The 11181-nt window shown below is 54.2% G+C and overlaps 2 protein-coding genes across 2 annotated transcripts; one reads left to right on the forward strand and one right to left on the reverse strand.

Annotated features, from left to right (window-relative positions):
• Nucleotides 1-387: 387 nt before the first annotated feature.
• Nucleotides 388-2491, forward strand: DICSQDRAFT_149551 (UDP-Glycosyltransferase/glycogen phosphorylase; the record flags this gene model as incomplete). The annotated part of the gene is made up of 11 exons (XM_007369415.1): nt 388-436; nt 504-664; nt 729-872; nt 928-1128; nt 1179-1259; nt 1313-1359; nt 1412-1658; nt 1729-1818; nt 1875-1994; nt 2049-2119; nt 2179-2491. The coding sequence occupies 11 exons, from the start codon at nt 388-390 to the stop codon at nt 2489-2491; spliced, it is 1524 nt and encodes a 507-aa protein (XP_007369477.1).
• Nucleotides 2492-2877: 386 nt separating this feature from the next.
• DICSQDRAFT_182976 (uncharacterized protein) lies at nt 2878-9193 on the reverse strand. The gene is made up of 19 exons (XM_007369416.1): nt 9124-9193; nt 8966-9063; nt 8604-8701; nt 8426-8550; nt 8150-8369; nt 7897-8102; nt 7624-7828; nt 7495-7560; nt 7184-7441; nt 6719-7132; nt 6477-6660; nt 6284-6419; nt 6121-6223; nt 5805-6071; nt 4863-5754; nt 4550-4806; nt 4088-4489; nt 3961-4036; nt 2878-3907 (listed from the first exon to the last, which is right to left on the reverse strand). Exons 2-19 carry the CDS (start codon nt 9054-9056, stop codon nt 2928-2930), a joined length of 4980 nt encoding a protein of 1659 aa, XP_007369478.1. The 5' UTR covers nt 9057-9063; nt 9124-9193; the 3' UTR covers nt 2878-2927.
• Between the last annotated feature and the right edge of the window lie 1988 nt (nt 9194-11181).

The following is an 11181-nucleotide window of genomic DNA, read 5'->3' on the forward strand; positions in this document are numbered from 1 at the left end:
GATGATCAAAGTTCTCAATCAGCATTGTGGCGTTTGATGCCAGATTTAGGGTTTGCGCGAAGAGGACCCGCCATTCGTGCTCCCTCCCCTCCCTCGCTGCGCTCGGGGGGTCCCCCGAGCCGGGAGCACTCAGGCGGGCACTCTAAAGCCTCGTTCGCGCGATAAATACAGACGGCCTCCCCTTTGGGGGAGGAGGAGGTGTGAATAGCGCCTAACCCAAACCCGAACCCGAACCCTAACCGAACCCAAACCCAAACCCAAACCCTAACCGAAACTCTAACCGACGCGTATCACTAAGACCGCGTGGGTTGGGAGGTTTGATACCTCTCTGGCCCGATATCCCAGAGGTTTGCATACCTCGTTGTAGTCTCTACCTAGAAGGCCACGATGTCGACCACTCGGACACACATCGTTGGCTATCCAGACCAGGGGTGGGGTGCGCAATGTCTCTTGTCGTCTTCGATATTAATGTCGCGCTCATTTATCCCGACCATGACATGTAGGTCATGCACGCCCTCTCATCAATCTTTTTGCCCGCTTCGTCAAGCTACGTCCCGTTACCGTCACTCTGTTCACCTCGAACGGCTTCTACGATCGTATCATAAAAGAGCTGGCGCGTAGTTTCGAGGCTGGTGACGAAGGAGTCGCCGAACGCGTCAGGCAAGTCTCCAAGCGCTGATGACTGTTTCACCACTGACGTTGATTGAAGGGTCATTTCAATTCATAAGGACGCTCACCTCATGTTCTCCGCCGGAGGTGACGAAGAGTTTAGGGAAGCATGGAGGTCAATCGTCTCCCAAGAAGAGCTCGTCTGCAAACAGACAGGCTCGCGTTTTGCACCCCTCCCGAAGCCCAAGGCGATAATCATCGACGTGAGTACAGCTATTGTCCGTCGATTGTGTGCAGAAAGGTGTAACATGCATCCAGTTTTTCTCCGTCGGACCCTTCGAGTCCATCAAGGCTCTCAGTAGAGATACTGTGAAAGTTTTCTCTTGGCACCCAGGACTCACGTACTCCTTGTTCTACCTATTCGGTCCGGAGAACCTCGGTGGCAGGGGCAACGTTCGCCCCATTGTGGAAGAGGAAGCTCGTCGGACTGGTCGATCCTTCAAGGAGGTCGGACTCGAGGTGTGTGCGGGTCCGCTAGTACATCCAGATTAGTCGTGACCTTTCTCTAGGTGGCATTCAAGCCGACTGGCAGAGTGGTACGCATCCCCGGAATGGTCCCCATGTACGATCACGAATATTTTCCTCAAGAGGTGAGTCGTCGGGATCGTTCACAGACGGTGCATATCCTTGACTATTCTTGAAGTTCCCCTTCCCGGATGGCATTGGGGAGGTATTCCCGCGAACGTTTGAGTGCGCATCATCCCTTCTGGACAGTTGAAATGCATGATTAATCCTGTTTCAGAACCCTCCAGGCGTCTGATGGGATCTTATTGTTCACTCCGACATCCTACGAGCCAGAGGCTGTAGCTGCCGCGAAGGCATGGTTTGGGGAAACAGGACGCCCGGCGTACGCCGTCGGTCCCCTTCTGCCATCTGCATCGAAGACGACCGCGGCGGACAACGAGAAGACACAATCGAGCGAGTCAAGTGAGGTTCAGGAGCTCCTCGATGCGGCCCTCAAGACGTTTGGGGAGAAGTCTCTCGTCTACGTGAGAGCAGACTTCTCCGAGTGGGCTTCAGCTAGCATAGCACCTCATCCCCTACATTTATTTCATGCAGTTATCGTTTGGTTCAATATTTTGGCCAAGTAGCAAGCCAGAGAACGTGTGGGCCGTTCTCGACGTCCTCATGGAACTCAATATCCCGTTTGTGAGTAGTTCGTATTGTATGGCTGTTCTCCTATCCCGTTCTCATATGCGACCCAGATCTTGAGTATTGCCTCTCCGTTCGCCAAGGTCCCCGAAGAAATCAAAACGAAAGTTAAAGCGTATGGGAAGGGCGTTATATCTTCATGGACGCCTCAACAGCTGATCTTAGACCACCCGGTATGTTCCCCTCTACGGATCAACGGGAAGTGCTTTTCTTAGGAATGAACGTAGGCCACGGGTTGGTTCATCGCCCATGGTGGCCACAATGGCGTTACGGAGGCAGTCTCTGCCGGTGTCCCTCAGTACGTACTTACGCATCGTAGCCTGCGATGAAGCGTATGGTGGCTGATAACCTGAGCAGGATCCTCTGGCCTTTCGGTGGCGACCAGCCTGCGAATGCCGTGCACATATCCGACCAGCTCCAGATTGGCTACGAGCTGCTAGAGGTCCGTACTGGCAATGGGCTCAAACCTATTTACCGCACGGGCTATACGCCGAAGGGCACCATTGAGGCGGTCAAGGCAGAGGTACGGGACGTCCTGCAGAAGGCGTTCGGTGAGGATGGCGCGAAGAAACGTGCAAGACTCGAGGAACTGAGGAAGGCTGTCAATGGCGAATGGGAAGATGGTGGTCTGTCCAGGAAAGAAGCTACGGAGTTCCTAGACAGCCTCTGACCGCGAAGCACCGAGGTCGAATAGGCGTCGCAAGCGAGTTGTTGAAGGAGGCTGGAGGTATACCATGTGCAGATCGGTCTTTCATACGTCGTAGATGCTACCGTTCCCTGAAAACAAAACATACACTTGTGTCGTCGCTGATCACCATCTGAGATGCGATCAAAGGACAGTGCGTTCCTTTCGATCCCCCCAGTGTTGACCACATCGGAAGCAATGGAACGAATCATTGTCACAGGCTCACCGCAACGTCAGAATCTCATTAGCCTTGTCTTCCCTTCCGTGTCATCCATCGTTATAGAACAACAGTGACACTATGCAGCATTGCTATCATTACATATACTACTTTCAGAGCGAGAAACGCAGTGATACAAGACACAGGTGTACAGGGAATAAAAAGTTATGAGAGCCTGGGGTTTCGAGGGCATCTTGCAATCCATCATCTCTTGCTCTTGGTTGTCTTACTAGTGGACTTCTCAGCCGCTCTCCCTTTCGCTCGCTTTTGCGCACGATTTTGAGATTTTGGGATAGGACCCTCGATGATCTCGATGTCACTGTCCTCTTCTGCAATTGTGCTCATCGTCTTGCGCTTGTTTGACGATCCCGTCCCAGATCCTCCCCCATCCAGAGCATCTGCGTCGATAATGTCCCCTGATGTAGAGACAGAGAGACGGCTCAGCGCGTGAGCGGGACTTTGGCGTAGAGAGGCGACAGAGCGTGCTGAGCCAGCCGAACGGACGGACGATGCTGGTGATGGTCCGCGTGATGAAGGGCGGCGTTCCGTAGTTGTGTTCCGGGAAGCATGTCCAATCAGAGCAGGCAAGGGAGGGACACCGGTACCACTGTTGTCGTCACCAGCTGAATTGCCCCGGGAGCCAGTGCCCGACCGAGTACCGTCGCTAAGAGGTATCCGCGTCTCACGCCAGTCGCGGCGAAATGGGCCCTCAGAGTATACGTCGTCTTGGAAAGAGCGGAGATTCTCTTCTGCCATCATGTCCTCTACATCACCGGCAAAGCCCTGATGAACTTGCCGGGTAGGGAGAATGATGCGATCTCCAGTGACTCGTGCCTCGAAGAGCTCGAGCGAAAGCGCTGCGGAGTTCTTCACTTGTGTTCGACCGTCCAGCGCGCGCTCATCCCCTCCTCTGGACAGGTCACCGGCAGGGTTCTCTCCGATGTACTCTGTCCATTCCCAGGGGCGATTTTGCACAGGGACGGAGCTAATTAGCGCTCCAGAAGCATCACGAGTGGTGTAGATAAGGCCTTCGACAGCGGGGTTCAGCTCAACATACGGGAGGAGGCTACGCATACGGGTCTTGTATTCCGGTGGCAAATCAGCGGGGAGCTCAGAAAGATTGAACTCGGGGTAGTTGCGGAAGGGGTCAAAGGGCACCGTCGCTTTGATGTCTCCTGGTATCTCTGTCAAAGTGGCGTCAGCATGTTTTCAAAAGTAACGCTCGCAGTACACTCACCATCCAAGGTATAGCACAGGGTATCAAGGATCAACGGAAATGCTAGCATGTTCAGGCTGTCTCCAGTGCCGTACATCTAGATGGCATTAGCATGTTGACCTCGTCAGACGCCCCAGTAGATACGTACTAGAGCAAGTTGAGTTAGATTGCGGCATAGCTCTTCCGCATTCTCCTTCGCCTGTTGACTCCAGCTGATGGCAAAACCCAGGTGGAACTGCAACATTCGGGCCAGAAAGACGACTGCTTGCGTCCCCCTAGCCGCCGACTCTTCCCATGGATTCCGCAAAAGGGTTGCCATACTCTCTGTCATCTTCTTGATCTTGGCGCAGAGCACTGAGAAGAATATATCTTGGACGGGAGGGTCGAGCTGAGGCAGCGAAGCATCTTGTCTGAATGGAGCAACTATGTTGGCCATGAGGCGAAGGATTTCGCTCGCGCATTTCTTCAGGTCATTGTGGGTCCTGTTGTCCAGGAGTGGGTCCCATTCCCGGAAGATGTCGGTTACCCGCTTGAGGCCCGCGTTAACAAACTGCCAGGATGGACATAGTGAATAAGATGCCCGTACTGTCGGCCGACGAAGTGCACATACCTTCCCGGCAACAGTCCGATCCACGTCTATGATCAGGTCCGCAATGAAGTCTGCCTCTTCGGGCTGTTTACAAGAGTAGAAGACGGCAGACGTGAGTCTGTCCAGACTGGCGCATGCCGCAACACGAGTTGACTCGCGCGACATGCCCTCCTGCAGTTGTTTGATTGTCAGCCTTATCTCGATAGATGTGGCAGCCAGCTTCCAGTGACTGAGCAAGGAGGACACGGAGTGGAGATCAGCAGCATTTACAGGACCATCTAGACCCAAGTTGGTTATCAGCTATACGTCGCGCACGGGAACCACCATCGCTTACCTTGACCTGGGTCATTGAGCATCAACCGTAACGCACTAACCAGAGGCTCGTGCAGGTCGTCCGGTATACTCTGGGACTCGAGAAGCTTCTCGAAGGTGATGCGGACGGCATCGAGGTCGCGATAAATACCTTGACGGAAGACGTTTACTCGGCATATTGTCTTGCGAAGAGTCGAGGACGCAGCCCTCAGCGTCTCCGAGAGAAACCGATTCTGTTCGATAAGGACGAGAGCGGGAAAGTGAGATACCAGTAAGGAGAAGTGAGGTTCACGAAAGACGTCCCGACGACGAGTCATAAGCCCTTGGGCCTCAAAGACATCGGCAGGCGGGAGGCCTGTGCCACATTCGTCCCTGAGAAGCAGATGTTCGAACAGGTTGTTGACCGACGTCAGCAGTGTCTCCAATGCTTGGCCCTGTTCCTCAGAGGCAACATTTGCGCCTGCTTGCCAGACCTGAAAGACCAGACTTTCGAGGATGGTGGTAGTAGCAAGCGCTCCATAGCAGTTGAGGTACAAGAGAACCACAGTGACCACATCCCAGGTCTCCGTCGTGAGTGCAGCAATCTCGTTTCTCCCAGAGCCCAGAAGCCAGGATCGGATTTGCTCGTCGAATCCTCGGGGAAGGTGTTGATCGACGTGCAGCAGGAACGTGGCGTAGCGTAGGGCGCATTCCCGGCGACTAGCAACGTCCGACAGCATAGCGGGAAGCTGACGTAGACTGGCGACCGTATTGTCCCATACTTTCCAGGCCCAATCGGGCGATGTCATGTACTTGTACCAGAGGCTGTTCGCAAGGAGTGATGGGGCTCCAGGCGCTGGATCCGTCGCGAGCATCAAGATCTCGGGCAGGACTGGAGGGACGATGCTGGGGTTCTCATTTGTGGGGAACAAAGCCTTTCAAGAAGGACGTGAGGACACGCTATAGAGAGAAGGGACGAACGTACGTGAGTATAAGCTGATATATCCGACAGCATCTGTTCACGCGCTGCAGGCTCCAGGTACGTATCGTTGTCAACCTCTGCAAGAAGCTTCAATAGCATGCGGTTCTGCGAGCCGCGACTTCGCCAAGTCTGGTGAACGGCCCAGAGCGCAGAGGCAACGCCTTGCATGCGGTTCATGCAAGCCCAAACTTCCATATGCTGCCGCAGCGTCTCGATGACAGCGTTGAGTAGCGGACTACTGGTGGCGTGCTCAAGGGTAGCTAGGGACATCTACCACAGACGTCAGGGTCTGATAAGCGCAACAGGACGGGGTACTTACGTCTAGAATGGACCCATAGGACCTGATGCGAGCCATAATCACCGTTGTCAACGTGTAGACTCGCAATACAAGCGCCTCAGAGTCGAAGTTCAGCTCGCTCTGACTGCCACATAACCGAGTATCAGTGGATTGTGAGCTTCGATTAACAGATGCGCAAGCTCACTTCAACAGCCATTTCTTGTAGATAGGCAGGAACCATTGCTTGATGGTCTTCACTTGCTCAAAACGCGGAGCTGACAGTAAGCTGCTACATGATAGCCAGAATGTGGTTGTCGATGCTTGCCCGGACTGGGGTTCGCCTAGAGCACCGTGGTCGTATTCAGCACACAGATGGTGACGATTCGGGATGTACCTACCGCCGAAGAGTTCTGGGAGCAGTGAACGGAGCTCCTTACGTATTTCCCGCTCGTTGGCTTCTTCTGGCGTCTCGCGCACACGGAGGCCATATAGAAGTCCCTTCCGCTCGTTCATGAGCGAGGGGCTCGGCTCGTGGAGAGGGATCCATCGGAGAAACTCGCGATGTCGCGACACCTCGCCTCCCTAATTTCGACTTCATATCAGCTTTTGGTATTCACTCCAACGGTGAAGTAGGGCTTGCCTCTGGCTCAGTATACGACAAGCCTTCCTCTCCTCGTGCGACGAGATGCTGCATGTACATGCCAAAAGAGAACAGCCCATGCTTGACGAGTTGGCCGAACAGCAGCGCCACGGCAGGGAGATTGCTCGGCTCTCCGGCGACCTCAGACTTGTTCAACCAGTGGAACAACAGACTCTGTATCTGATCGTCCGAGGAAGGCGCGTCCCGCCTGATCGCGCGCTCCTCTGCCCTGTTCCTCCACAGCTGGAGAAGACAGGCAGCAGCGTACGGTCGATGGTCGCCGTACTGAAGCGGAGTGACGCTCCAGGTCAGCAGGAAGTCCAGTTTCCGGGTAAACGTCTCCGAGATATCGAACGTGTCTTCGAAAAGAGCCACGCTGGTCAGATCGGTCTTCCCGGAGATCGAGTTGAGGAGCTGCAGTACCAACTGTGAGCACATGCCGCATGTGCGTGCGTAACCGCTCACCTTGATATCGGACAACGCAGAAGAAAGCGTGCCGAGTACCCGGGGAGGGAGATGGTGGAATAGCATGGCTTCGTTCCGACGCTGCACGTCTAACAGCGTGTTCACCACCGTCTGGTGTAGCGACTGGAGACTCGGCTGCGCAGCGCTGTCTGATACGTCCGCAGCGAAGTTCTCCAACAAGATATCTTCCAGCACAGAGCCGTATTGGATATACATTCGAGGGCTGACAGAGGCATCTGGGAGAGACAGGAACGAACGCTACAGAGTGATCTTGTGAGTGGCGCGTCGGTCAACGCAGAAACTCTCCCCACCGAGATGAGGTTCCTGAGGATATTCGCTGTGTTCGTGAGCTGCTCCTTGGCAGCCGAGCCCTGTATCTGATTGTGGTGGCCTCTCAATCAACATCCAATCCACAGGTTTTCGCGGTCACAGTTACTCACTTCGACATACTTGGCCAAGCACGCTTCCACGACAGGATGCGTCAGCGCGCGGCTCACCAGCATGCCGTCCAGGTACTCATCCGCCAACCGAGCGACGAATCCTAGCTGAGCAAGATTACAAGTAGCCATCTGCTGGACCAGCCACGACAGGAACGTTCGATTGTCGACCAGACCTTCCGCATAGAACGTGCGTAACAGACTCAAACTGTCCAACGTGCGCCCCAGATTAAGGGATTTGGACAATTGGACGAGTCATACGTAACCCGCGCTCACCAGTATGTGAAACGAGAGATCCACTTTTCGCGGGTGCTGACGTCCGATAGCACGCCTTTGAACGTCTGCTTGATGCTCAGGCCAGGGCGCGGGGCGCTGGGAAGGGCAATGTCCGCGAGCTGCTTCTTTAGGTAGGTGGTCATGACGTTGGCCCACTCGACGCTGTATTGGGTTGGGTTATAGGTCGGCCTGTTCCGCAACCCCGCCTGTATACTCGTTAGGTCGCTCTCACCGCGTTAGCTCAGGGACGCACCGATTCGTTGGCTCCAAAGACACGGAGAAACCATACCGCGCGAGGAATTGCAACGTTGTTGGTATGGAGCAAGTCAAGGAGGTCGTGGCCCTTCGCTCCATGCGGGACATTCTTGCCGAGCTTCGCTAGCGGGACATCGGGGTTTGCCAGGTCAGCGAACCATGCCTGACGTTTAGCATCGTTGAGTGTGACTCTGGACGGCAGGCGGAACGACGAAGCTCTGGGATCGGAGGGTGAGCGAAGCGGCCCACATTGCCGGAGATGTCGTATACACACGGTATCCCAGGTACACTCTCCGCCTTTCGAGCGAAGATCTGGTTCATTAGGTCCTCTAGTTCATGGAGTGCATTCTCCTGCATCAGACGCTTCCGATTAGAGTCTTGTGCGCTGTACGTCTCTGCCTAAACGTTGCAATGTAAGATGAGGCTTGTTTCCCGAGACACTGTAGTCGTACAGGTACTGTGTGGGGAAGCTGAAGGCCATTCTTGACATTCGCTTCTGTGAGCGTCTCCTCGACCTGGTGAGGTCTAGGAGGGGAAAAGCCGATATAACCTGTGAGACATGACGTTCGCTCAACATACGCGACATTCATGCAAGACACGGCAGGCATTCCGGCTTTCTTGACTCATGAAAAGTTGATGAAAAAGGAAGGCACGAGGCAAACTATCCATGAAATCATGGCTTTTCAGAACATTTCACAAGACTTGTGTTCCAGAATGCCACGTGTTCGTGGATAGTTTACCTCTTGCCTCCCCTTTCTATCGACTTTTCTCCCCTCCAAAAAGCCGGAATGCCTGCCGTGAGACATGAACCCACCAAGATCTGCGCTAACGTGGACTTTTGGAAGCCATTCTGGAGGACGCAGCTCATAGACGGATAGGGGCTCGGACGTCTCATCCTCCGCCATGTGGATTCTATTGTTGTATTTGTAGTGTATAAGCGAAAAGCGGAAGCTAGAACAGGCAAGGACCTACGGAGCTCGACGCCGAGACACGGTGGCGCACAGACTCGAGATTGCAAAGACTCTTGATCGGAGATAGCACTGGTGTATAAGATGAGCAATACTTTAGAACCTCATGGCAGGTGAGATACCTCAGCGATATCTGTGCATGAGTGTCGCGACTCCCAGTCGCGTTCTGTCTGTAGTCACAGAGACGCTGCGGCACCCGGCCCATATGGCTCCACGTGGCGTTGTCCAAATCGGGACAAGTGGGTCACGCCGCCGCCGTCTAGCTGCGTCGACAAACTTCACTCGTACACATCACTACTTATCGGGGGCCTCATGCATACAGATGGAAGGACGCTTAAGAACAAGAAACACAGACTCTAATTTGTACCGCATTTACAGAAACACAGGGAGTAGTAACAAATGAACAAATGTTTCTCGACCCTCCCTAAATTTTCTTCTAGTAGTTACTACTAGCTCAGACGACCTCTGGTAGCAAGCCATGCTTACGCCAAAGACAACTGTACGTCAAGGTATCCTTCACATGAGCTTTCAGAGAGTTTCGATGTGCTGACTCCTTTTCCAAATTGGATGTACCGAAGGCAATGAAGCGTCACGATCGGATACCCTGACCAAGCGTCCGAGGTTCTAGGCATCCTTGGCACCGACGTGTTCGCAGCATGGAACCACATACAAAGAGCGCGAGGCTAACACTGCGGCATACAAGCATCTTTGTTTACTACAGACTACTCAGAGGCGAAGAAACCTTGGACCTCCCCCACAGAACACTCCAGATGCTGGCGCACGGGTAATGTACGTACGGAAGTGTTATTGTCCTCTCTGAAAGGTTCCCTTCTGCCGCCGAAAGTGGCATACATCCAGTCTCGAGGGCGCGACCAAAAGGATGTGTCTCGTTGGCCTAGCCTTTGCGTCGAAAAGCACGTTTGCAGTCACCACCCATGTAAATCCGCCGGTGCTTTCTGCATTTTAGGGTGCAGGACAACGGCCAGCGCCATTTGCCACATTTCCCGAGTCATCGCAGCGCAGGGATTCCTATCAGCCAAACTTGCCACACAGACCGCAGGTAGAGTTGGTCGTTTGGACTGAGATATCAATCTACGATGCATAGTTTTGCAAGTGACGTCATAGACACACGAGAAGCGAGAAGCGTACGAGCATGGAAGGGAAGCCGAGGAAACGATGGAAAGACAGGCATCCTTCTAAGATAAACCCACCAAAGCCGCGTTCCAGGCCTCGTAAGGAACCGATCGAAGCTCGTGGGTGCTCTGCGACATTTTAGACCATTAATGTCAAGTGAGTTCTCGGCGAGCGCAACGCCACAGCTCTGCCAACCCCGCGCACGGGAAGACGTCCACGAACAAGGTATCTTGCGCAGTCTCTTCTCTTCTGCATGCCAATTTGCCCACTCCACAGACGACATTCATCGTTTTCACCTGCCGGCGCTGAACCTCGTCAGAACGCCATCTCGGAGAGCCTCCGGACTGGTAGCGTCCCTTCCCAGCGTCTACGAGTCGACGGCCGCCAAGTTGATCGGCGGATTTTTCTCACGGGCCACGGCCGCCATGTTCCTCTGCAACCTCGGGCGTCGACCGCCTCTCGCACGGCAGAGTCGCAAGCATCAAGACGCATGAAATAATCAAGCTCCGGGTCCTGGTCGTGTTCGTGCTTCGGTATCATCTCTAACTTCCTGCGACTTCTCGTATTCTCACCGGCTCTGACTCCATTGCGCCCTCTCGTTCACGCTCGAATCCCCAATCTCGCCGGTGTTCACATGACTCACATTCTGCAACGGTGGGGAATCCAAACCAAATGACTAGCACTCGCGTGCACATAGCTGACGATCGTGCGTTGCCAAGGCTCTGCAAAGACGCCCAAGCTGCTACTGACCTGCTGTGAAGACGGGGTACTACTATGAGCGACGCAAGAACAAGGCCGAGACCAGAGAGAGTCGTTCTGGGGTGGCCTGCTGCCAGATGTGAAGTCACATCTCACGAAAGCTGAAAGGGGGAAAGGGGGGCACTCAAAGACTGGTCTTGCACAGGTACGAATGCAGCTGGTGAGTGAG

This window comes from Dichomitus squalens (genome assembly GCF_000275845.1).
Source record: "Dichomitus squalens LYAD-421 SS1 unplaced genomic scaffold DICSQscaffold_49, whole genome shotgun sequence".
Classification (NCBI taxonomy): Eukaryota; Fungi; Basidiomycota; class Agaricomycetes; order Polyporales; family Polyporaceae; genus Dichomitus; species Dichomitus squalens.